Raw genomic sequence first — 27,126 nt, forward strand, 5'->3', positions numbered from 1 at the left:
AAAAATGGATCGAGAGGGGAACCGGGCAACTACAGACCTGTGAGTCTTACGTCTGTCCCTGGAAAGATGGTTGAAGCACTGATCAAGGATAGCATAGTCCGGCACCTAGATACACACGACTTGATGAAACCCAGTCAACATGGGTTCAGGAAAGGGAAATCATGTTTGACGAATTTACTTCAATTTTTCGAGACCGTGAACAAGCAAATTGATAGTGGAATGCCGGTGGACATAATATATTTGGACTTCCAGAAAGCATTCGACAAAGTTCCACATGAAAGGCTTCTCAGGAAACTACAAAGCCATGGAATAGAGGGAGATATACAAAGGTGGATAGGCAAATGGTTGGAAAACAGAAAGCAGAGAGTGGGCATAAATGGAAAGTTCTCAGACTGGGAGAAAGTGACTAGTGGTGTGCCCCAGGGCTCCGTGCTTGGGCCGATCCTATTTAATATTTATATCAATGACCTGGAAGACGGAATATCCAGTGAGATCATTAAGTTTGCAGACGACACAAAGCTATGCCGGGCAATCAGATCGCAGGAGGATAGCGAGGAACTCCAGAGCGACTTGTATCAGTTAGAGAAATGGGCAGATCAATGGCAGATGAAGTTCAACGTGGAGAAATGCAAAGTAATGCATTTAGGTAGTAAGAATAAGGAATACGAGTATAGAATGTCAGGCGCAACTCTGGGTAAGAGCGAACAAGAAAAGGACCTGGGTGTACTGATAGATAGGACCCTGAAGCCGTCGGCACAATGCGCGGCAGCGGCAAAGAAAGCAAACAGAATGTTAGGCATGATAAAGAAAGGAATCACGAGTAGATCGGAGAAAGTCATAATACCGCTTTATAGAGCAATGGTCAGACCACACTTGGAATACTGTGTCCAACATTGGTCTCCCAACCTAAAGAAGGATATAAAACTGTTAGAGAGGGTACAGAGACGAGCAACGAAGTTAATAAGAGGTATGGAGAACTTGGAATATGAGGAACGACTCAAGAAACTAGGACTGTTCTCCCTTGAGAAGAGAAGGCTGCGAGGGGACATGATCGAGACGTTCAAAATGCTGAAAGGCATCGATAAAATAGAGCAGGAAAATAAATTATTTACATTGTCCAACACGACACGGACAAGAGGACATGGTTTGAAGCTAAGGGGGGACAAGTCCAGGACAAATGTCAGGAAGTTCTGTTTTACGCAGCGAGTGGTAGACGCCTGGAATGCTCTCCCAAAGGAGGTTATCAAGGAATCCACTGTGCTGGGATTCAAAGGCAAATTAGATGCACATCTCCTTATGAGAGGCATAGAGGGATATGGGTGACTAAAACTACATCAGGTGTATACCTGCCTGGGCCTCCGCGTGTGCGGATCGCCGGACTTGATGGACCATGGGTCTGATCCGGAGATGGCAGTTCTTATGTTCTTATGTTCTTATGTTCTTTCACCTTAATTTGTTTCTGCAATGCCTACAGCTTCCCTCTACTCTGGAGTTCAGCTTCTGCAGTTAGTCATTTGAACCCATTCTAATTGGGTACTGCTTTGCTACATCCCACAAGTTCTGGACTAATCTGTTAAATAATAATATTTATTTTTGTATACCGCAGTACCACAACAGTTCAGAGCGGTTTACAGAGGAAGAGACTGTAAATGATAAGGAGGAGGAAATTATGTCTTACTTGATCATTTTCTTTCCTTTAATCCCAGCAGATTACATAGAAACATAGAAGATGACGGCAGAAAAGGGCTATAGCCCATCAAGTCTGCCCACCCTACTGACCCATCCTCTTAAGTCTATACCTAGCGACCGATATTCCAGTTCGACCCTCGTAGGGATCCCACATAGGTATCCCATTTATTCTTAAAGTCCAGCACGCTGCTGGCCTCGATCACCTGCGCTGGAAGCTCATTCCAACGGTCAACCACTCTTTCTGTGAAGAAATACTTCCTGATGTCGCTATGAAATTTCCCGCCTCTGAGTTTGAGCAGATGCCCTCTAGTGGCAGAGGGTCCCCTGAGAAAGAAGATATCATCTTCCACCTCGATACGTCCCGTGATGTATTTAAATGTCTCAATCATGTCTCCCCTCTCCCTACGTTCTTCTAGAGTGTAGAGCTGTAGTTTGTTTAGTCTCTCCTCGTACGAGAGACCCTTTAGCCCCGAGATCCTCCTGGTGGCCATCCGTTGAACCGATTCGATTCTAAGCATATCTTTACGGTAATGTGGCCTCCAGAATTGTACATAGTATTCCAGATGAGGTCTCACCATGGTTCTGTACAATGGCATTATGACTTCAGGCTTCTTGCTGACAAAGCTTCTACTGATACATCCCATCATCTGCCTTGCTTTAGATGAAGCCTTCTCCACTTGATTGGCAGTTTTCATGTCTGCACTGATGATTACTCCTAGGTCTCGTTCCGCCGAAGTACAAGTCAAAGTTTCTCCATTCAAGGTGTAATTTCTGCATGGATTACCGCTACCGAGGTGCATAACCTTACATTTTCCCTGCGTTAAAGCCCAGCTGCCAGGTCGAGGACCATCTTTCCAATGTAAGCAGGTCCAGAAGCTCATCCTTTTGCATCTTCCGTTAGTTATTGTGTTGTTACTTAAGAGTTATTTGGAGTGTTCAAGTAAATCCTGCCTTCAGCAACTGCTTTGTCCTTCTGCAAGGATTTTTCTCCATTTCCCAGATGTTTTTCATCCAACAGAATCACAGTCATCATTGATTCCCTGGAGTTTGTGCCTCCTGTTGTGATTCCAATAGTAATTTGGCCTGCTACAAGGTTTTGCCTGAAATATTTATTTTTATCCCAGGGCAAGCAGGCAGCATATTCTCAACAGTGGGTGACGTCACCGACGGAGCCTCGCAGCGGACAGCCTCGCAAGCAAACTTGCTTGAAGATCTTTGTAACAGCTTACGAGTGCTGCACTGCGCATGCGCGAGTGCTTTCCAGCCCGTTTAAGGGCGCGCGTCTCCTGTGAGGTACCTCAGTTCATCGTTTTCCGCAGAGCCAAGAAGTCCTCTTCAATTCTGCAGCCTTTGTTGCCTTCTCTCACCGTGGCTTTTTTATTTTGATAGTCGCTGTGCTCGCGTTCCCTTATGGACTTTCTTTTATTCTCTCTTTATCTGTTTTTTCTTCCAGCCAGCGGCCTTTCGGCCTAGGCCTGGCCGCTCACCTCGTTCAGTACGTCAGCCTTTATTTTTTCTATGTCCCGGCCTCTTACCGGGTTCAAAAATTGTAGCCAGTGAAACAAGACCCTTTCAATCACCAACCCTCATAGTCGGTGTATTGCTTGCCTGGGTCCTGAACATTGCCCCAACGCTTGTTCACGCTGTGCTACCCTTCAACCTCGAGCCCTTCGTAGGCGCCATGCCAGGCTTCTCCAACTTTTTGGCACTATGGACCAACTGCCTGACAAGGTCTCGACCTCGGCTTCGGGGACGGCCTCGGCCTCTAAGACTTCGACGCCGGCTTCTGCCTCCACCAAGGCCTCGACCTTGACACCTTCGGTCTCGAAGGCCTCGTTGGCAGTTCCTCTGAAGTCTTCCTCGACGGGTAAGTCTCCTGTCTCTCCTTCAGGTACTACTCCTAAGAAGCCTCCGGAGTCCCAGGCATCCTAGGCCATATCTGCGGTCCTGCCTGCCTCTTCTAGACCTCCAGCTAAGTGTGCCTCCAAGCATCGGGAATACTCATCCTTGAGGTCGCCCTCCTTGGAGTGCACTGCTGCACCTTCGAGACCTGATCCCTTTGTCTCGGTGCTTAGGTTCGAGGACATGGGCTGGTTCCCGCTGAAACTCACCGAAACTCTGTGAAACTTGGTGGACGAAAAGTCTCCTCTCCCGACTGGCAATGGGGAGGAGGCAGAGCAGGACTCGTTTGACCTGCGGGCAGGTCCAATGGTCTCACTCTCTCTCTGGCGGCGTGGGCTCGTTCCCGCTGAAACTCACCGCAACTCGGTGAAAGCTATGCCTTCCTCACAGCAAGTGTGCAGCAGCATACTGTATATGTACCATGAGAGGTGATTCTAGGATCCTGTTTTATAACAGCATATAAATATATATGTTGCTTTTATAAAATAGGCACATACAACATATCACAAGTAATGGGAAGAATTGGAGCAGACTCAATTACAGTTTTTGGTGGAATTCGTTATGTCACATTGATAAAATGGAAAGAACAACAGTCATATAAAAAGGAAATTATAAGAAATTTAAAGAGATCTGGGGCCATTGACAAATTATTGTAATGAATAGATACCATTTTTTTCATTGAAAATGAGGGGGTGGGAGGGAGGGATTTTTTGAATTTTATTAAATGTTTAGATCAATAGGAAAGAAAATTATATATGATATATGTGATTGTATAGGTTGGGAGGGAGGGTTAAATTTAATGTGGAATTGGATAGAGACTCAAGTGATGTATTCAAGTTCAATTGTCTTTTATTGATACACTTGTAAGATGTAAATATGAATAAAGATTTTTTTAAAAACCCCAAAACCAGGCACTTCTTTTTTACATTCTGCTTTAACAAGCAAGATTGAATCACCTGACACAACATACCTGCTTCTTTGTTCACTACTTAAAATTGACCTCATAATATTAGCCATGGAGGATGTTTTTTAATCATTAATACAATGACAGATTCTTATATTAATATGTACTAATGGGAAATGTTTATTTACATTCTTTCTTTTAGGCTCTGAAGGAGTCTTTTGGCAGAAAATTCACAGATCCTTTAATACAACCTTTACATGAATTTGACTGGAACCTGTTTTTAGAAGAGAAAAAAAAGGTACTGTCTTCTAGCTTCTGAAATAGTGTTTCCAGCATGGCATTCCAAATTTCATTAGTGATTTCTATTCCGCCATTACCTTGCGGTTCAAGGCGGATTACATAAGGAATTATTTGGACATTTCCCGTGGTTTTACAGAGTGGAGCAGGTTGCTATTGGGGATTGAGATGATTCTTGCTGTGTTAGTTTGTCTTTAAGGATTTCTTGAATAGCAGGGTTTTTATTTCTTATCCCAGGACAAGCAGGCAGCATATTCTCACATGTGGGTGACGTCATCCACGGAGCCCCAGCGCGGACAGCTTTTCAAGCAAACTTAATTGAAGTTTCAAGTTTGCACACTGCACCACGCATGTGTGTGCCTTCCTGATCCACTAGAGGGCGCATACCCTCCTCATGGTCCTCAGTTCTTAGTTTTCCGCTGAGCCAGAAAGACCTTGTCTCTCTTCTCTGCGTTCTTCTAAGTGCCTTTCTGGCACCGCGGCTTCTTTATTTTGTTAGGGAGTCGCTGTGCGTTTGTTAATTGATCGTGTATTTCTTTGTTTCAAAAAAAAAAAAAAAAAAAAAAGAGGACTTTTTATTGTGTTTTTCCTCCGGCAGGCCCTTCTTGGGCCTCAGCCATGCGGCTAGGCCTCATTTGCCTGCAGCTGTATTTTCTTCTTCCCTGGCCTCTCTCTGGGCTCACCTCGTGTGAGCAGAATGGCCGGGACCCTCTTTCCTTCGTTGGAATCGGACTGTGCAGCTTCGATCCCCGGTAAGTTTTTCTTTCTTTCTTTCTTCTAGGTGCGTTACCTCGGTAACGCCACCGGCTGAGTCTCAGGCATTCCAGGCATCGAGTGCGATCGTGCCCGCCTCTACGAGACCTTCAAAGCGTGCCTCCTTTCATGGGAATACTCATATCGAGGTTGCCCTTATGGAGTGCACTGCTGCACCTTTATTACCAGTTTCATTGGTACGGTGCCGACTTCTGAAACTCGATGTGCCTCGACGTCGACTGGAGCTTCGTGCCTCGACGTCGACTGGAGCTTCGTCCCTCGACGTCGACTGAGGCTTCGTGCCTCGACGGAGGCTTCGTGCCTCGACGGAGGCTTCGTGCCTCGACGTCGACTGAGGCTTGGTGCCTCGACGGAGGCTTGGTGCCTCGACGGAGGTTTGGTGCCTCGACGGAGGCTTCGTGCCTCGACGGGGGCTGTGTGCCTCGACGTCGACGGGGGTTTCGTGCCTCGACGGAGGCTTCGTGCCTCGACGGAGGCTTCGTGCCTCGACGGAGGCTTCGTGCCTCGCCGTCGACTGAGGCTTGGTGCCTCGACGGAGGCTTGGTGCCTCGACGGAGGTTGTGTGCCTCGACGTCGACTGAGGCTTGGTGCCTCGACGGAGGCTTGGTGCCTCGACGGAGGTTTGGTGCCTCGACGGAGGCTTCGTGCCTCGACGGAGGCTGTGTGCCTCGACGTCGACGGGGGTTTCGTGCCTCGACGTCAACTGAGGCTTCGTGCGTCGACGGAGGCTGCGTGCCTCGACGGAGGCTGCGTGCCTCGACGGAGGCTGCGTGCCTCGACGGAGGCTTGGTGCCTCGACGGAGGCTTGGTGCCTCGACGGAGGCTTGGTGCCCCGACGGAGGCTTCGTGCCCCGACGGAGGCTTGGTGCCCCGACGGAGGCTTGGTGCCCCGACGGAGGCTTGGTGCCCCGACGGAGGCTTCGTGCCCCGACGGAGGCTTCGTGCCTCGACGTCGACGGAGGCTTCGTGCCTCGACTGTCGACGGAGGCTTCGTGCCTCGACGTCGACGGAGGCTTCGTGCCTCGACGTCGACGGAGGTTTCGTGCCTCGACGTCAACGGAGGCTTCGTGCCTCAACGGAGGCTTCGTACCTCGACGTCGACGAAGGTTTCGTGCCTCGACGGAGGCTTCGTGCCTCGACGGAGGCTTCGTGCCTCGACCTCGACGGAGGCTTCGTACGTCGACGGAGGTTTCGTGCCTCGACGTCGACGGAGGTTTCGTGCCTCGACGTCGACGGAGGTTTCGTGCCTCGACGTCGACGGAGGTTTCGTGCCTCGACGTCGACGGAGGTTTCGTGCCTCGACGTCGACGGAGGTTTCGTGCCTCAACGGAGGCTTCGTACCTCGACGTCGACGAAGGTTTCGTGCCTCGACGTCGACTGGGGGCTTGGTGCCTCGACGTCGACTGGGGCCTGGTGCCTCGACTGAGGCTTTGTGCCTCGACGTCGACTGCGGCTTGGTGCCTCACCACCGCCTGAGGCCTTGTGCCTCGACGTAGTATGCGGCTGGGTGCCTCGACGTCGTCTAAGGCTTTGTGCTTTGATTTTCTGACTCACTGTCGACTGGGGCTTGGGGTCTCGATGTCGACTGAGGCTGTGTGTCTTTGTACCTTCAACGTCGGCTGCGGCCGTGTGCTCCGCGTCATTTGACGCTGGTGCTTTGACGTCGCCTGAGGCTTGTGCCTCGACGTCGACTGAGGCTGAGGGCCTCATCGTCGGCTGGAGCTCGGTGCCTCGTCGTTGCCGAGGCTTCGTGCCGTCGACGGAAGCTTTGTGCCTTGACGTCACTTGGGCCGTTTTACCTCGGCAGCGGCTGAGGTATTGGGCCTCGGCGTCGACTGCGGGTTTGCGCCTCGGCGTCTCCAGCTCCGGTTTGAGAGGCTTCCCCGCTTTCTCTTCGGTTCATTCCGGGCAGCCGTGACGGAATCTTGTAGTGCGGAGTTTGGTTTCCTGGAGGAGACTCTCTCCCTGCTCCGGCTCTATTGCTCCCGCCATGCGTCATCTCGCTTGGCGCAGAGTGTGGCTGAGGATCCGAACCTCCAGGGTCGTCTCGCCGCTTTTACTTGCGTGAGTTCTGCGCTTCTTCAGGCCTCTCTTGCGGTGGCCACTAACCGCCTCTCAGACCGCGACCGGTCCTTCGCCCCTCGGGACGCCTCCAGCTAAATCCCGTCTGCCTTGGTGGGTTGGTCTCCTTCTCCGGAGGGGCCCTCTGGATACCTTTCTTGTGTTATCTCGGCCTCCTTCGCAGCAGCCGCAATAGCTGCAGCAGCGCCGGGTTAGGGTTCAGCCGCCGGCTTCGGCGACTCCTGGCCGTCCTTTTGACTATTCTCGCATAGCCTCTGGGTTGCTCCCCTTCTGGGGATTCCTCCCCTCCCTTCGGGAGGGGTGTCTCTGTGTCTACGCACCGGGAGTATTGCCTCTCTTCTGTCGGTTGGGTATTCCCATCCTCCCTTCTGCGTCTAGTCCTGGCCCTTCGTGACCTGCACTAGTTTCTAGTACGGGAGTGGGTCAGACTCTGCCCACCCCGGTCTCGGGAGTCCGTCGGGGCGGACCTGGACCCAGTTTGTCTGCGCTCCTTCTTATCTCGGCCTCAGGGGGAGGCCCTTGTTTGTTTATGCCGGAAGGTGGCCCCTCTGTCCTCGGTCCGCCTCCGGTCTTTTCTGCCTCTGCCTCGGCAGGCTGCCTGTCGGCGCTTGAGTCAGCTGGTGTCTCAGCGGTCTTCGGCCTCGGCTGAGCTGTTGCTGATCCTTTTTGGATCAGGGGTCTCCACGGTGATGTCCCGCTGTTCGTCTGGTTTCATCTTCGTGTTCCCCGCTGGACCCGAGCATCTCAGTGATGGCAGGATCGGGATCCCGCTTCCCAGCACATTGTGGTGCCTCCCTCCTGGACACGCTCGTTTCGTTGGTGGGCCACCACTTCGTATCCCCGCATCAGAAGGTTCTGCCGATGGACTCCTCGGCATGGGCTTAGGGGTGCACCTCGACGGCCTTCGGACTCAGGGTCCTTGGTCGGGTGCAGACTGTCGCAGCCGCATCAATCTGATGGAGCTCCGGGCCATTTACAATGCCGTGGTGGATTTTCGTTATGGGTTGCAAGATTGCGGGGTCCTGGTGCGTCCCGACATCTCGGTGGCGTTATTTCTGTGACCAAGCCAGGGTGTACAGGTTCCCTGTTACTTTGCAGGGAAGCCCTTCGTCATTGGCAGGGGACGTTACACCACTGCTTCTTTCTTCGGGCGGTGTTTTTCCAGGGCGTGCAGCATTGTCTGTTGGACACGTTGAGTCGCCCTTTTCGACCGCATGAATGGTTGCTCCATTCTCGGACTCTGCGGCATGTGGTTGTTCGGTGGGGAACCCAACAGGTAGTTCTGTTCGCTTCGCCCCTCACTCACTGGTTGCCTCGATATTGCTCGAGGATGTTCTCCTGGGTTCGCATCGAGGAGGATGCTTGCCTTCTCGATGGAATGGGCAGGTTCCTCTATGCGTTCCCTCCCTTTACTCTGATTCTCGGGTCTTTGATACACCTCCTGTCGGTCTGCGCCACTAGGATCTTGATGGCTCCTCTGTGGCCCTGGCGGCCATGGTTCTCCCTGCTCCTCCAGCGTGTCAGGGAGACTCAGCTTCTACCTATGTTCCCGTCTCCGCTGTCTCAGTGTTGCGGTTTCTGTTGCATTCCAATCTGCAGTCTCTACACTTATCAGCTTGGTTCCTCGCAACGTGCCTCCCTCCTTCTGTTTCTCTCAGTCGGTGGGGGTGTTCTCGAGGCCTCTCGAAAGATCTCCACTCGGCAATGCTTTTCCCAGATATGGTCCTGATTTGCTGAGTGGTGTGCTGAGCACCGCATGGATTCGCTCTCTGCCTCCTTGCCTTCAGTGCTGGATTTTCTGTTGCACTTGTCTCGGTCTGGTCTCAAATCTACATCTATTCGAGTCCACCTCTGTGCTTTTGCTGCCTTTCTTCGGCCGCTAAATGGGACGCTGCTCTCCGTCCACCAGATGGTTTCCCGTTTTATGAGGGATTTCTTCATTGTACATCCCTCCGGTGGTTTGGGATCTTTGTGTGTTCCTGGCTCAATTGGTGATACCTCCATTTGATTCCATTGATGAAGCTCTTTTGAATTACTTCACCTGGCAGGTGGGTTTCCTGGTTGCTCTCACGTCTGCTCGCAGAGTCAGTGAGCTGCAAGCTCTGGTTGCGGACCCGTCTTTTCCTGTATTTCATCATGACACGGTGGTCCTGCGTACTCAACCCCGGTTCTTGTCCAGGGTGGTTTCGGACTTTCCTTTCGATCTTTCCATTGTTCTTCCGGTCTTTTTTTCCGAAGCCCCACTCGCCTCCTAGCGAGGTGGCGCTTCGCACAATTGACTGTCAGAGGGCGTTGGCTTTTTGTCTTCAACGCACTCAGTCTCCTTGGACGGTTCCTCAATTCTTTTTGTCCTTCGACCCTAATTGGTTGGGACGCCCAGTTTCCAAGCGCACCTTGTCCAACTGGTTGGCTGCTTGTTTTTCCTTTTGCTACGCTCAGGCTGGTCTCGCGCTGCAATGTCGAGTCACGGGACATAAAGTCCGAGCGATGGCGGCTTCTGTAGCTTTCCTCAGGTCGACGCCTATCGAGGAGATTTGCAAGGCTGCCACTTGGTCTTCGGTTCATACTTTCACCTCCCACTACTGCCTGGATACTCTGTCCAGGAGCGACGACCGGTTTGGCCAGTCGGTTTTGCGTAATCTGTTTTCTTGTATTGCCAACTTCCCTCCGTCCCTTTTTGGTTAGCTTGGAGGTCACCCACATGTGAGAATATGCTGCCTGCTTGTCCTGGGATAAAGCACAGTTACTTACCGTAACAGGTGTTATCCAGGGACAGCAGGCAGATATTCTCACAACCCGCTCGCCTCCCCGAGGTTGGCTTCTTTGCTAGCTATCTGAACTGAGGACCATGAGGAGGGTATGCGCCCTCTAGTGGATCAGGAAGGCACACACATGCGTGGTGCAGTGTGCAAACTTGAAACTTCAATTAAGTTTGCTTGAAAAGCTGTCCGCGCTGGGGCTCCGTGGATGACGTCACCCACATGTGAGAATATCTGCCTGCTGTCCCTGGATAACACCTGTTACGGTAAGTAACTGTGCTTTTTCTGAAGGTTTTGTATTCTGGGGTCATGATCAGTAAATTAAAACTATAGTTCTACTCTTGATAGCTGGATTGATTGCTTGCCAATTGTTTTGCATTACTTAATAGGTTTAATTTCTGGTAACTACCGTATTAATTTTGGGACCAAAAAAACACATTAGGGCTTATTTTCAGGGGGTGTCTTATTGTTTTTCACGTACAATAATCATCTCTCCTTTCCTTTCCTCCACCCCAATTCTTCCTTTTTCCTTTCTCCCCACCCCCACATGTGCAGCAACTTTCCTTCCCCGTCACCCATCCCCTTGTGCAGCATCTTTCTATCCCTCCCTCCCTCCCTCCCATCCCCTTGTGCAGCAGAACCCCACTGACCCTCCCACCGCGAGACTGGCATGCCTCTGCTCCGAAGCCTCCCAAAACAGCGACGTCAGCTGTTTTTGGAGGACTCAGAGCGGAGATAAGGCAGGTCTCACCGGAGTGGGGATTGCTGAATTTTTTTTTTCCCAATTCTTTATTCATTTTTACATCTTACATTAAGTATACAATAATATATCAGTTAAAACTTGCATACTTCACTTAACATTCTTTATAATATCATCATCATAAATACATAAATTTATTCCCCCATCCATCCTTCCCTCAAATGTTTTACTTTTTAATTACTTATATTATTTTCTTATCTATTGATTGATTCTTTAATAAAACTTTATACCATCCCCCTCCCCCTTATGTATAAATGTACTTTCAGTGGAAAATAGTGTCTAATCATTGCAATAACTTGTCAGTGGCCCCCAAATCTTTTAAAAATTGTTATAATTCCCTCTTTGTATGGCAATTGCTCTTTCCATTTTGTAAATGTGGCATAACGAATTCCACCAGAAAGTATAGTTAAGTCTACTGTAATTTTTCCAATTACTGGTAATATGTTGTATGGCGACTCCTGTCATGATCAATAAAAGTTTATTATTACTTGATGAAATTTGACTTTTTGTTCTCATTGACATACCGAACTTTATTGTATCATATGATAATGCTACATGGTTTTCTAATAAACAATTAATTTGAGACCAAATTGATTTCCAAAATGCCATGATACAGGGACAATAGAATATTAAATGATGTAAAGTTCCTGCTTCCAGATTACAATGCCAGCATCTATTAGACTTAGAGCTATCCAACTTCTGTAATCTAACTGGGGTCCAAAATGCTCTATGCAAAAGAAAAAAACAAGTTTGTCTCATAGATGTGGACACCGTAGATCTCATCCTCCAACACCAAATTCGTGACCATTTGATGCTTTATCTCAATTCTCCAAATGTCCCTAAGTCCATTTTTTGGTTTTTTATTTACAAATCCATTAATCAATTTATACCACTGTGCGGTTGAATTGACGAGTCTGTTTTTTCAGCAAATCGGACAGTACTAGTGTCAGGGATGGAATCGGGGAGTGTCTGGGACATTTAGGGGGTGACTTTGGGGGTTGATCTTGACTAGGGCTTATTTTTTGGTTAGGGCTTATATTAGGAGCCTCTTTAAAAATTATGCTAGGGCCTATTTTCAGAATAGGTCTTATTTTCGGGGAAACAGAGTAGTGCACGCTCTATGTAATGGGGAACCTGCAAAACTAGAGTTTAGATGTGCAAAATGCTTGCAAGACTCGCTTGCTTGTTTAGTTTTGAAAGTTAGTTTTACTCCTCTTATTTTATTCCAGCAGATAATCCAACTGCTTCACCTTTTTAAATAAAATATAACAGCCTTCCCCCTATGTTTTACAGGCTGCTTAAAGCTGCTTTTCAGGGAGAAGTACTTCTGTTAAGATAAAGAAAGGCATTGGGCCAAATCAGTGGCTCAGTTGCAAATACTTCATGCAAAAGACTTGAGTTGGATTATTTGTGGCTAGGTTTAGGGTTCTTGTTAGGTTTTAGTTGGAGCTGCAGTTTGTGGCCCCTGACTGAAGACAAGCCACAGTGGTTATAAGGAGATACAAAATAGGGGGGAAAAAAGCTAAACTGGTGTCTTAACCCAACAGAAGCCAGTTCCAGTTCTGCTGATAAAATAATCGTAAAGTTAATTTTAAAAAAACAATATAAGGTAATACATTCCTGATCATCTCTCCAGATTATTCCTGCCAAGTGGGTATATTTAGTTAAGAACATAAGAATTGTCGCTGCTGGGTCATACCAGTGGTCCATCGTGCCCAGCAGTCCGCTCACGTGGCGGCCCCCAGGTCAAAGACCAGTGCTCTAAAATGAGTCCAGCCTCACCTGCATACATTCCAGTTTAGCAGGAACTTGTCCAGCTTAGTCTTGAAACCCTGGAAGGTGCTTTCCCCTAAAATAGCCTCCGGAAGAGCGTTCCAGTTTTCTACCGCAAACCTGAAGTCATAATGCCGCTTTACAGAACCATGGTGAGACCTCACCTGGAATACTGTGTGCAATTTTGGAGACCACACTACCAAAAAGATGTGCTTCGAGCTGAATCTGTCCAGCGAATGGCCACTAGAATGGTTTCTGGACTCAAAGAGTCTCTCATACGAAGAAAGACTGGGCAAATTACAGCTATACACTCTTGAGGAGTGTAGAGAAAGGGGAGACATGATTGAGACATTTAAGTACATCACAGGTCGTGTCGAGGCGGAAAGCGATATATTCTTCCCCAGGGGACCCTCGGTCACAAGGGGGCACTCGCTCAAACTCAGAGGAGGGAAATTTAATGGTGACACCGGGAAGTATTTCTTCACAGAAAGGGTTGTAGATCACTGGAACAAACTTCCGGTGCAGGTGGTCAAGGCCACCAGCATGCTCGACTTTAAGAATAAATGGGACATCCACGTGGGATCCCTATGGAGGTCGGGCTAAGGATCTGGGTCATTAGCACTCAGACTTGATGGGGTGGGTCAGAAGAGTGGGCAGACTTGATGGGCTGTAGTCCTTTTCTGCTGTCATCTTTCTATGTTTCTACCACTCTCTGGGTGAAGAAGAACTTCCTTACGTTTGTACGGAATCTATCCCCTTTCAACTTTAGAGAGTGCCCTCTTGTTCTCTCTACCTTGGAGAGGGTAAACAACCTGTCTTTATCTACTAAGTCTATTCCCTTCAGTATTTTGAATGTTTTGATCATGTCCCCTCTCAGTCTCCTCTTTTCAAGGGAGAAGAGGCCCAGTTTCTCCAATCTCTCACTGTAGTTATTATTTATTTTATAAATTATAACTAAGTGGTTTACAAAAAATAACATACATAAAAATAATAATACAAAACAGTATTAGAGCATACAATATGTCCTCTTAGCAACAGATGAGACAGAACTACTGAGTGATGTCATACTATAAATATTTGTGCAGCCCAGAGCCTGCCAGTATTTCGTATTCTCAGCAGATGGTAGGTGAGTGCCTATGCAGCCCCTGTTGAGTCTGGCCTGCTTTGATCCCATATGTACCCCCTCCCCCCCCAAAAAAAAAAAAAGAATAGAAAGATTTTACTCGAGGAGCCTAATAATGCTTGTTTTCCTTGCCCTGGGGAGGCACACTTTATTATTTGGTTCCCCCCCCCCCTCCCGACTTTCTCTGGGAGTTGTCTTATGCCTTGACCCCCCTCCTTCAGCTATTGGGATGAGGCCCTTGAGTGCTTCTCAAGAACAGACGGAAACAGCCACCAGAGAAAAAAAAAGCAAACCGATACAAGTGCACTGTACTGTTACTGAAAAGGTGCTTAGACAGAGCCTTCAGTCAGGTAAGGTTGTCCTTCCCCTGCAGTCTAGCTCTCATTTTGTTTAGCAGTGGAAAGCAAGGTCCATTGAGCCAAGGTCCATTGAGCCATATCACTGCTTTTCCTTAGCATGTTTTGCTGCGTTTGCTTTGTCAGCTCTGCTAGCTTCAGGGTTGCAGGGAACTCCTAGCAACTCTCTGTAGTCGGCTTGGGTGAGTGCAGACTGACCTGGCAGAAGTCAGAGAAGAACACGCTGGTAAAAAGTATTGCGTTTTGATTGCCTTAACCTCTACGCAACCCCTTTTAGATGAACCTTTGGTCCTGTATAGGCAGGATTCTGATGGGGTTTCTTCTGCCTTTTCCCCACAATTTGCATTATTGCTTCAGGAGGCCTCACATATGAAGCAAGGCTTGCCAGTCCCCTCTTCTCTGGGGCCTGTGGGTTGCAAAAGACAAGGCATGGCCCTTGGGGGCCTAAAGGCAACACTTATCAGAAAAACAGGATCTAAATGATTTGATTACAGAGAATTCTTTGACACCCCTTGATAATGTTTTAGACAAGGAAGCCGATTGGAAGGATGACCTAGGGGCTGAGAACTCATAGGTTCCTCAGAGTGAAGACCCTACTATAGTTTGTATTTTCCATAGACCAGAACTTCCCTCCTTGATTACTGAACTTCTACTGGTGCTTCGTTTGTCAGATGAGGAGTGTCGATTAACTAGAATAGGATATCCACTTTAGAAAAGAATCACAAAACTGGCAAAAACCTTCCTGTATAATGAAGATCTAAAAATATGCTGGAGGCCAAATGGTACTCCCTCAACATGGCCCTAAGAATTGGCAGTCATGGCTCACTGTTATCATCTTCCCTTGATGGATCTGGAGAGTTTCAAGTTACCAGAGGTAACTTTTTTTTTAAATTCTTTATTTTTCAAGATTTATTCATAGTAATATCCTCCCCTCCCCAACCCAATTTTTCCAACCTTGTTTACCTCCCACCCATCCCCCTCCCTGGATGTGCATATTTTCTAATAACAAACCATAACTATAGGGATTCTACAAAGGACATCAATGGGCCCCAAATTAATTTAAAATTTTCACTATTCCCTGATATAACAGCGTTCATTTTCTCATATTTATATATTAGACATAAACTTTCCCACCAGAATGTAAAGTTGAGACGATCCCAGTTTTTCCAGTTTCGTGTAATCATTTGTATAGCTGTACTTGTCATAATTCAAAAGAGACATCTTTTATGTTTATCTAGGGGATCTTTGATATGCAAACTGGTACCACAAATTATTATTTCATAAGTTAAAGGAATCTCAGAATTTAAAATATTATTGCTATGTCCCCAAATTGATTTCCAAAAAAATCAAAGTTCTAGGGCAATAAAACAGTAGATGATCTAATGTTCCTATGTCTAGGTGACAGTGCCAGCACCTATTAGATCTAGAATTATCTAACTTATTTAACCTAACTGGGGTCCAAAAAGAATGATGTAATAAAAAGAATCAAGTTTGTTTCATAGATGCTGACGCTGTACACCTCATCCTCCAAGACCAAATACGTGGCCATCGAGATGCAGAAATATACTGCTTAATCTCAATGCTCCAAATGTCTCTAAGAGCGATTTTGGGTTTCTTATTCATAAGTTCAGATATTAATTTATACCACTTGGCGGCTTGATGTCCTAGCATGTCTGCCTGAAAACAGAGGAATTATGCCATTCAAGGAACCCTTTCTGAATAGCCTGCTTCAGTTTCAACCATTTATAAAATTGAAATCTTGAGATACCAAAAGATTGTTGCAACCGTGAAAAATGAAGCAGTTTTCCATTTGAAATAACATCCTCTAATGTTCTTATGCCTGCTTGCATCCAATCTTTCCATGCAATTTTTAATCCGCCTATTTGTATCTTGGAGTTCAGCCATAGTGATTGACATAAAGATTAGAAACATAGAAAAATGACGGCAGAAAAGGGCTATAGCCAACCAAGTCTGCCCATACCCAAAAACCCGCCTCCCTGACTTTACTCCCCTAGAGATCCCATGTGAATATCCCATTTTCTCTTAAAATCTGATACGCTGCTGGCCTCAATCACCTGCAGTGGGAGTTCGTTCCAATGATCCACCACTCTTTCGGTGAAGAAGTATTTCCTGTAGTCGCTATGAAACTTCCCTTCCCTGATTTTCAGCGGATGCCCTCTGGTGGTCGAGGGTCCTATGAGACAGAAGATACCATCTTCCGACTCAGTACGGCCCGTGATGTACTTAAATGTTTCAATCATGTCTCCCCTCTCTCTTCGTTCCTCAAGTGAGTACAGCCGCAATTGTTTTAGTCTTTCTTCATATGTGAGATCCTTGAGCCCCAAGGATCCATCTTGGTGGCCATTCGCTGAATCGACTCAATTTCTTCCGGTAGTGTGGTCTCCAGAATTGAACACAATACTCCAAATGAGGTCTCACCATGAATCTGTACAGCGGCATTATGACGTCAGGTCTCCTGCAGACAAAACCTCTAAGGATACAACCCATCATTTGCCTTGCCCTGGAGGAAGCATTCTCCACCTGATTGGCAGCCTTCATGTCATCACTAATGATCACCCCTAGATCACATTCCGTTGTGGTCCTGGCCAAGGTCTCACCATTTAATACGTACGTTTTGCGCGGTTCTTCTTACTGAGGTGCATTACCTTACACTTTCTAGCATTGAAGCTTAGCTGCCAAGTTGATGACCACCTTTCCAGCAGTAGTAGGTCCTGCGTCATATGATCAGGCAAAATGCTTTTACCTACTATGTTGCAAAGTTTGGTGTCGTCGGCGAACAGTGATACCTTTCCTCTAAGTCCTTGGGTCATATCGCTTATGAATAAGTTGAATAGAATCGGGCCTAAGACTCCACTGGTCACGTCTGACGTTTTGGAAGGGGTACCGTTTACCACCACTCTCTGTAGTCTATCGCTCAGCCAATCCCCAACCCATGTAGTTAGAGTGTCCCCTAATCCCATCGATTTCAGCTTGTTCTATAGGAATTTCAGTTAATTTATTAATACATCTCAGGGTCTTCCAAGTATCTAAGATAATGTTATTATCTTTAGCATAACTGGGTAGTTTAATGTCTAATATATGAGACAAACGTATTGGGGACATAATTTTCCATTACAAAATTAACCACTCTGGATAATGTTCCATGAGGTCAGGCAGGATCCAGTACATACCCTGATGCAAAATATAGGCCTGATGATACCTATAGAAATTTGGAAAATTTACCCCTCCCTCCTCAATTGATTTTTGTAAAGATACTAAAGCTATTCTAGCAGTTTTGCCCATCCAAATAAATTTGATAAGAATACTATTCAACTTTTTGTAAAAAGAACTGTGAAAATAAATTGGCAACATTCCCATTTGATAACACACCACAGGCAAAATCATCATTTTCACTGTTTGAACTCTCCCACCAAGATTGCTCACACATTTCTGTAACTTCTTGAGAACAGCTGTGTCCATAACATGAAATAACTTTATTTGCCTAAAGTGTTATTTGTGCGTCAAAAGCCAGGTTGCGATCCAAAAGGATGCCCAAGATTGTAATAACTGGGATGATAGAATAAACAATCCCATTCAATGTTATGGAATCCTCTTTGATTTTGTTGTGAGACAAAGCTAAGAAGAATTAGGTTTTTTTCTGTATTAAGTTTCAGTTTAAAATCTTTCATTCATAGTTCTACTGCCTGCATTATTGAATTTAAAATCTGCATAATATCTGAAGATAATGAACTAAGGGGAACAACAATAGTTAAGTCATCTGCATAACTAAAATTTAACTTTAAAAGGAGCTAATCTGCTACCCAAAGAAGCCAGATAACAATTAAAAAGAGCCAGAGAAAGTGGAGAACCCTGAGGGACTCCATAAGAATTTCTCCTTATGGAGGAGTAGTGATCATTGAAGCAAACCTGATATGTTCAAAACTTCAGGAAACCACTGAACCATTTTAAAACTTGCCCAGAAGAACCAATAGCGTCCAAACAACTCAATAAAATGTCATGAATGACCAGATCAAATGCCCTACTGAGGACTAATTGAAGAATCATAGCGCTCATCCCTTTATTAAATAACTGATAAAGATTGTCAAGCAAAGATGTTAAAACTGTCTCAATATTGTGATATGACTGAAACCCTGCTTGGGAAGTATGTAAAATACAACCTTCCATTAGTTTGACAAAAAAGGAATGGCTGCTATTGGTCTGTAATTACTAGTGCAATTTGCAGGTTCTTTGGGATTTTTAACTATAGGTGTAATTATAATGTGTCCCAAGTCCATCGGGAATATACCATTTTGCAATAATAAAGTAATCCATTGAAGGTCTTCGTTCCGAAATTGTAATGGTGCTATTTTCAAGATAATAATAATAATAATTTATTTCTTATATACCGCTATACCATAATAGATGGACAATTATCCAAAGGACAGTAAGATCTTCCATATTTAGTGAATAATTTATCAAAATCTTCCCAGTCAGGGTTTTTAAATTCTGTCCAGATTAAATCTGTATAAATACTCTCTTTGGAGACATTTAAAATCATTAAATTTGTGGATTTCGTACTTGTAAATGTTTTCAATTCATGCAATTTAGTACTAAAATAGCGGGCCAGTTCATTGAAAGTTGCTGTAGAGTCAAGATGGAAGCTAGGGGACCTCTGGAGCCTTTCGGGCTTCCCAGTGAAAGTATTTGAACCCAATAATTTTCATAGGGGGAAGATTGCAGCTGTTTCATCAGAGATGGGCCCTCAGATCAGTGGGTCCTGGACATTCTACAGCTAGGCTATACCCTGGAATTCTCTTGCCCTCTTCCTGATCCTTGTTTTTGTGTCACCCTGCAAATTCCCTTTCAAAGCCTTAGCTGCATGCCTGTCTTTAGACAGACTATTAGCATTGGAAATAATGGTTTCAGTTCTTCAAGTAGAATCACAGCCAAAGAACTCTAGCGTCTCCAATGTGTTCAGAACAATGCAATCTGCCTCCTACATGACCTTGACTACCACGACCCCATCTCCCCAGCCCTCCTCGCAGAACACTAGCTACCAGTTAACAAACGCTGTGTATTCAAAGCCCTTGTAATGGCCTACAAGAGATTCCATCTCATCACCCCTGCCTATATCACATCCAAGCTCCCCAATCCTCTCCCACCCACCCTCTCCGCTCTCAAGCTGAGAAATGACTATGAATTCCTGCAGGAAGATACCTCCAAATGGAGACAGCTCACACATGCTCATCCCCTGTCTTTGGAACCATTTGCCTGCCCTGATAAGATCACAAGACTCGTTTATGACCTTCCGGAAAACGCTGAAGATCCACCTCTTCAACTGAACAGCACCTACAAACTGCTTCCTCTTTGCTTCCCTCCTTGAACTCCTTATCTCCTCCCCTCCTCCTGTTCCAGGCTCCCCTTACCTGTCTCTTTCCCCCTCCCACTCCCCAATTATTTCCCTCGTCCCATCCCTCTCCCCCCTTCCTCCCCCTCCCCTTCCCTCTTGACATCTTCTTCCATGCTCTCTTCTATGAATGCCTTTGTCCTGTAATTTTTATTGTGAATGTCAATTGTAACCCATTCTGAGCCCCCGGGAGAATGGTATATAAATAAATAAAGAGGTTCTTCATACTTTATCATGCCTGAGAAAAAGGGATCTTATCAACAGATTCTGGATTTGAAGAGGGTCACCTGGGCTCTGAAGGTTTCATCCTTTTGTATGAAAATAATGCAATTGGTCATATTAGCAGTTTATTGGGGGGAGTTCTTGACGTCTTTGGACTTGTCATAGATACATTTGCATGTTCCTACTTCTCCGGCTCATCAGAAATTCTTAAAGTTTTTCGGTTCTAAGCGGTCACTACCAATTCACAATTTTCCTTTTTAGTCTAGTTGTGGTGTCAAGAACTTTCTCAAAGGTGATTGTGGCAGCATATCTCTGGAAGAGAGGAATCTTGGTCCACTTCTTCCTAGATGATTGATTGTCAATCAGAGACCTTTGAAGAGCGCATGCAGACTATGGGTTGTGTGGTTCTGCTTCTGCAGCATCTTAGGAGTAATCTAGAGCAGGAGAAACATCCTTCTATCCTATATCCCAAGTCCATGCTCCCACTTCCCTCACTCCCTCTATTCTATGTCCAAGTATGAGCCTCCCCCCCCCCCTCATGGGAATGTACCTGCCTCCAAGCCAGCTCCAAGATGTCCATGTATCACCTTCTCTGTCCTTCTTCATAATTCAGGCAGCCATATTTGCTGTCTTCAAAAAGCCACTGGCAGCTGCTGATGCAAAATCCCAGCATCAGAGGAAAGGCTTCCAGGACAACCTGGTCGCTTCCCCTAGGCTTTTTGAAGACAGTGGTTCAATAGCTGAGTGGTTCAACGTATTGCAGGTCACTCAGGTCTGGTAATTCTGGTTGTTCCAGATTGGCCATGATGCTCCTGATATGGGGATCTAGTTTTGACTACTGGTCAGGGACTGCCATAGTCTTTCCCAGTGGGGTAACCTGTTGATTCAGGGTTCCGTTCGAATGCCAAGTGTGGATTGGTTCTCACTTATGGCTTGGCCCTTGAGAGGGTGTAGTGGCTGAAGAAGGTTTATTCATCTAGACCAGGGGTAGCGAACTCCGATCCTCGAGAGCCATATTCCAGTCGCTTTTTCAGGATTTCCCCAATGAATATGCATTGAAAGCAGTGCATGCAAATAGATCTCATGCATATTTATTGGAGAAATCCTGAAAATCCGATTGGAATACGGCTCTCGAGGACCGGCATTCCCTACCCATGATCTAGACTTATTGGTATCTTGTTGAGTTCCAGGAAGCAGTCTACTTCCATAGTTTATATGTGAGTATAAATCATTTTTGAGCATAGTTGTGAGGTCAAGGAAGTTTGTTATAATCATCTGTTGCAGAAGTACTAGATTTCAATCTAATCTAATCTTGGCATTTTTATACCACCTTTACCCAAGAAACTGTGAACTGTTGAAAGAGTGAAAAACTGAAAAAACACTCATAGAGTCCTCCCCAGCCTAATCCCCAAGATGCATAATAAAACCACAGCCAACTTAGCTTTAAGGCGAGCCAGACATCAATGAAGTCAATAAAGATTGAAGGAGACAAAAATAGTCATTAGATCAACCAAGCCCGGTTTCGAGAAAAACCCTTCATCAGGACCATGAGGCTGGAACAGAACCGGCTGGGAGGGAAAAAGGAGAGTTTTTCCCGAAACCGGGCTTGGTTGATCTAATGACTATTTTTATCTCCTTCAATCTTTATTGACTTCATTGATGTCTGGCTCGCCTTAAAGCTAAGTTGGCTGTGGTTTTATTATGCATCTTGGGGATTAGGCTGGGGAGGACTCTATGAGTGTTTTTTCAGTTTTTCACTCTTTCAACAGTTCACAGTTTGTGATTTATTTATTGATATTGATTCAGCACATTTGATTTTGCACACAAGGGGCTCTCTATGATGGTGTGCAGGCAGGGGTGATTCACCTTCGTCTTTGTATGTGGAAGCGCTGGAGTTGTTTCTCCCGTCGCTAAAACCTCACACTGAGAGCGCCCCTATTTCTAAATTTATATTTATTGTTGGTGTTGTATGGTTTGGTTGTGGTGATTGGCTGATGATCACACTCATAGAGTCCTTTTTGACACTTTTGCCTTTTTGTATCTTTATAAGCACCTTTTGGCAACGTTGAGGAGTTAATTGTGTTACCATTTTATTTGGAACATCTATGAGAGCAAAAAGTCAAATTTCGGCAAAGAATAACAAACTTTTGTTTATAATGACGGGGGTTGCCATGCAGCTTATTTTAAAGAATTGGAAAAATTGGGATAGATTAAAGTATTCATTCTGGTGGGAATCCCTATGTTATGTCTTTAAAATGAAAAAGTTTATGGCTATTCAAAAGGGATATTATAAAAAATTTATGGAAGTTTTGGAGCCATTAACTATTGTAAGGAATGGTTTATTTATATGAATGAGGAAACCATACACATCCCGGGGGAGGGGGTATGTTTTGGCACTGGTTAAGAGGTATAGATAGGTTGTTTATAGATATTTTTAATGAAGATGTTGATTAATTGAAAATGGGTGGGGGAAAATAAGTCTTGTCTTTATTCTATTAAGTTTATTGTGCTGTAATGTTAATATTTTATGTAAATGCATCATTTTGTTGCACAATTGAAGTTATGAAAATGAATAAAAATTAAAAAAAAGATAAAACAATCTTGTTTAAAATCAATATATGTAATCTTTTTTAGAGAAGCAGTAGGGGTTTTTATTCAAATCCTCAAACACGGATGTGGGTGAATGGAATACAATCCCAGATGTTTGATGTATGTAAGGGAATGAGACAAGGATGTTCTTATCTTGGACTCTTTGATTAAGGACATTAAACACAATCCAGAAATTCAGGGAGTAGTCTTTAATAAATCTGTTTTTAAGATATCAGCATTTGCTGACAATTTGTTAGAACATATTACCAATCCTGAAATGTCATTGCTTGCTTTGATGGAGTATGGAGCTTCGTCTGGCTTTAAATTTAATTTATCCAAATCTTTGGCAATTGCCTTTCAGGAGAGTCTAAAACAAATTTGGGGAGATCAATTTCCATTAAAGTTGGAGACTAATTCTTTTAGATACTTAGGTATGCAATTATCTCTGAGGACTCTGGGTTTGTACCAGCTGAATGTTTCAACATTGCTTGACTCTACTTCCTTTACTTAAAGCTGGGGTGTCAAACTCAATCACATAAGGGGATAATATCTAAAACATAGGCTAAGTCGCCGGACAGATTTTTTATTAAGATAAAAGAACCCCTTAGTCTTAGTAGAAGGGAATACACTTAGTAGAGAAAAACAGGTTGTTCACCCTCTCCAAGGTGGAGAGAACGAGAGGGCACTTTCTAAAGTTAAAAGGGGATAGATTCCGTACGAACATAAGGAAGTTCTTCTTCACCCAGAGAGTGGTAGAAATCTGGAACACTCTTCCGGAGGCTGTTATAGGAGAAAACACCCTCCAGTTGGTTATAGGAGAAAACACCCCCTCAGTTGGTTCTGCAGAGAGGCCCCCCCCCGCACATATACCCCCTCCCCCCCTGAAAAATTTTCTTCCAGGATCTTTCCTGCTGTTTATAATAAACATAATGCTCCACAACAAGACATTCCATCTGGGCCAGTTGGCTGAACTTAAGCAACCATTCCTCCCCAGTAGGAACACCTGTACATTTGCAATCAGAGCAGCTGCCAAGCCCATACGCACAAGCTTGGTCTGCCAAGGGAGACCTCGAACATTGTGTAACCCCAGCAAACAGACCTGTGGCAGAATTTGCACGGGATCCTAGATCCACTGAGTTAAAATAGTAGTAACATGCAGCCAAAACATCTTAATCTTCCCACAATCCCACCATATATGTAAAAAGGAACTATCCCGCACCGGCAGCAGATAGTAAGTACATTGCGATACATAATATGTAAGTGCTCTGGGGTTAGATACCATCGTGTTAAAATTTTATATGCATTTTCTTGTACCAATATGCTCTCTGTACCTCAGCACAAATTTGAAGCCAGTTTTTCTCTATAAACCACAACTGTAAGTTCCGCTCCCATTTGAACCTAAAAGGATATTGAATCAGCTCCTGTCCTCTCAGATACTTATAAAGGACTGAAATTGGCCGAGCCACCTTACCCAATAAAACCCATAAATTTTCCAAGTGTTCCTTCCCCTGCGGATTCCCCCCACCCCAGCCTGACGAAAGCATAAAATGCGAAGCTGCATATACGCAAAGAAATTCCCCCAGAACCCTGGGTCCTGATCAACAAACTCATCAAAGGTAGGTATACACCCCCAATGAGCACATCCCGAAAATTAACTATACCCCGTGCCTCCCATGTACGAAAAACACCCCGTTCTGTCCCCACCAGGAACTGTGGCACCCCTCTAATTGGAGACAACGTAGAAAGCCCCCTAAGTCGCTGGTCTCTATTATGAACCTTCCCCCAGATTTGCACTAAATGTCGAAAAAATTGATTATGCACCCCCCATAGCCGCTTCCGATCAGAATAGGAAGCCCATAACCAAGTGTGCAATGGGGAACATAACTTTGTTCTATTTGGATCCCAGGCTTAAATGTTGCTATTGCCCAATCTAAGAGAAAGCGAAGCTGCACCGCCACATAATACCAAAAGAGATTGGGTACTGCCCTACCTCCCTCCTCCCTTGCTGACCACCTCAGGTGCTTCCCCTGCCAAATAAAAGTCCAAATTCCCTATGGTAAGGCCTTTAACACCCCCTGGGGCACTGCAAAAGGTAAGGTTTGAAACAAAAATAACAAACGGGGCAAAACATTCATTTTAATAACCGCTATGCGGCCCCACCACAATAGCCATAACCCCTACCATTTCTGCAAATCAGCTCACACCAGGCGCACTATCTTAGAATAGTTAAGATCATACAAGCGAGAAAGACAAATAATGCAAATGTCCCCGCGCCCGCTTAAAGGGAAGAAACTCCATTAGCCTCTGCTCCTTACTGTCCGCTAAGGAAATATTTAAAAATTCCAAATTGTCCATATTGACTGTAAGCCCAGATAGCCCACCAAACTTCCTAAACACCTCCAACAGAGCCGGGATCCTCACATAAAACAAAATATCATCAGCAAAAAGCACTAACTTATGTTCCCTCCCATTAAAATATCCTGAATGTCCCCTGATTCCAAATTGCAAAGATTAAGGGAGATAATGCCTTGCTCTATGGGGGAAAAATCTATATAAGACCCATTAATCTTAATACACGCCCGTGGCTCCACCTAGAAACTCTGAATCCACTGCCCAAATCCTCCGCCCAACCGCATCTTATCCATGACAGCCCACAAGAAATCCCATCTCACTTTATCGAACGCCTTTTCAGCATCAATAGATAACAACACCATGTTACTATGAAGTTGTGCTTCCCACACCAAATGTAAAGTCCTGCGAATGTTATCCCCTCCTTGGCACCACTGAATAAACCCCGACTGGTCGATATGGATGAGTCCTGGGAGCACTCTTCCCAATCTAAAGGCCAATACCTTAGCTAAAATTTTGGCGTCGACATTTAACAATGAGATAGGAAGTTAATTTGGTCCCAAATTAATACATTGTTAGAAAATCATGTTGCCCTTTCATATGACACTATATTATTTGGTACATCTATGAGATTTAAGAGTCCAATTTCAGCAAATAATAATAATAAACTATTATTGATACTGACGGGGGTCGCCATGCAACATATTACTGGAAATTGGAAAGATTATACTAAACTTAATTATACTTTTTGGTGGAATTCAGTCTGTCATATTTATAAAATGGAGAGGTTGCTTGCTATACAGCAAGGGAATTATCATAATTTTAAAAAGATTTGGGGGCCATTGATTACATATTCTAATGATCAGACACCTTAAACACCTTGTTATTATATAAGATATAGGTGGGGTGGGATTGGGAAATATGATATTTGCTAATTGATTTATTGTTAATGGGGGGAAAGGGTTTCTTTTATACTTTAAGGATTATAAGTAAGATTGTCAAGTGATTTGTTAAAAAATTTTTGTGATAATAACTTTACACTTGATGTAAAATATGAAAATGAATAAAGATTTAATTAAAAAAAACAAAAAAACAACAAGATAGGGCAGTATGCCCCACAGAGCTCTGGATCCTTGCCTGGTTTTAACAACACCGTTATTCCAGCCTCCCCCATGGAGGAGGGCAGTGACCCCCCATCCTTCACTCCATTACAGACCCGTACCAACAACGAAGCCATCTGCTCCTAAAAATGCTTATAAAAAGCATTCGATAAGCCATCTACCCCCAGAGATTTACTCCCCTTTTCAGTAATTTAATAACTCCCACCACTTCCCCCTCCGTGACTGGCAAGTCTAAATACTCCTTACAGCGGCAATTCTTATGTTCTTATGTTGCAATCTCTCCAACCCCATGCTGGCTCTGTGATGTAAACAAAATAAATAAAAATGACTTATTGAGATTTTTCCATTCAGGGAACTCCTCCTGAATAGCCTGCTTCAGTTGCAACCATTTAAAGCTTTGTGATTTATTAAGACCAAATTTATGCTGCAACTGTGAAAAATCAAGCAGTTTACCATTTGAAATAACATCATCTAAAATCCTTATACCAGCAATAATCCAATGCTTCCATACAACTTTAAATCCGCCAATTTGAATCTTGGAGTTTACCCATAAAGATTGATCTCAAATTATTTGTTTACTAGAAAACCATGTAACATTATCATATGATACAATTCTGTATCATATGAGAACAAAAAGTCAAATTTCATCAAACAATAATAAACTTTTATTGATTATGACAGGAATCGCCATACAACATATCACCAGGAATTGGAGGAATTATAGCAGACTTAACTATACTTTCTGGTGGAATTCATTGTGCCATATTTACAAAATGGAAAGAACAATTGCCATACAAAAAGGAAATTATAATAATTTTAAAAAGATCTGGGGGCCATTGACAACTTATTGTAATGATTAGACACCATTTTCCATTGAAAGTACATTTATAATATGGGGGAGGGAGGGTGGTATAAAGTTCTATTTAAGGTTTCATCATTTGATAAGAATTTAATATTTATACGAAATTTATGATTAAAATTTCTGTGGGAAGGGTGGGTGGGGAGGGAATAAATTTATG

At 44.8% G+C, this 27,126-nt stretch overlaps 1 protein-coding gene across 6 annotated transcripts in view; it reads left to right on the forward strand.

Annotated features, from left to right (window-relative positions):
* The window catches only part of PPIL6 (peptidylprolyl isomerase like 6), a 102,163-nt gene that overhangs the window by 10,341 nt on the left and 64,696 nt on the right, over positions 1 to 27,126 (forward strand). For 5 of the 6 annotated variants that reach the window (XM_033939213.1, XM_033939215.1, XM_033939214.1 and 2 more), the window contains exon 2: positions 4,698 to 4,793. The exons of the other annotated variant lie outside the window; for it this stretch is intronic. In XM_033939213.1, the coding sequence (XP_033795104.1) occupies positions 4,698 to 4,793 (96 nt within the window). The remainder of the gene's footprint in view (positions 1 to 4,697; positions 4,794 to 27,126) is intronic. 6 annotated transcript variants of the gene reach the window in all.

The sequence above is a fragment of the Geotrypetes seraphini genome, chromosome 3 (genome assembly GCF_902459505.1).
Source record: "Geotrypetes seraphini chromosome 3, aGeoSer1.1, whole genome shotgun sequence".
Lineage (NCBI taxonomy): Eukaryota > Metazoa > Chordata > Amphibia > Gymnophiona > Dermophiidae > Geotrypetes > Geotrypetes seraphini.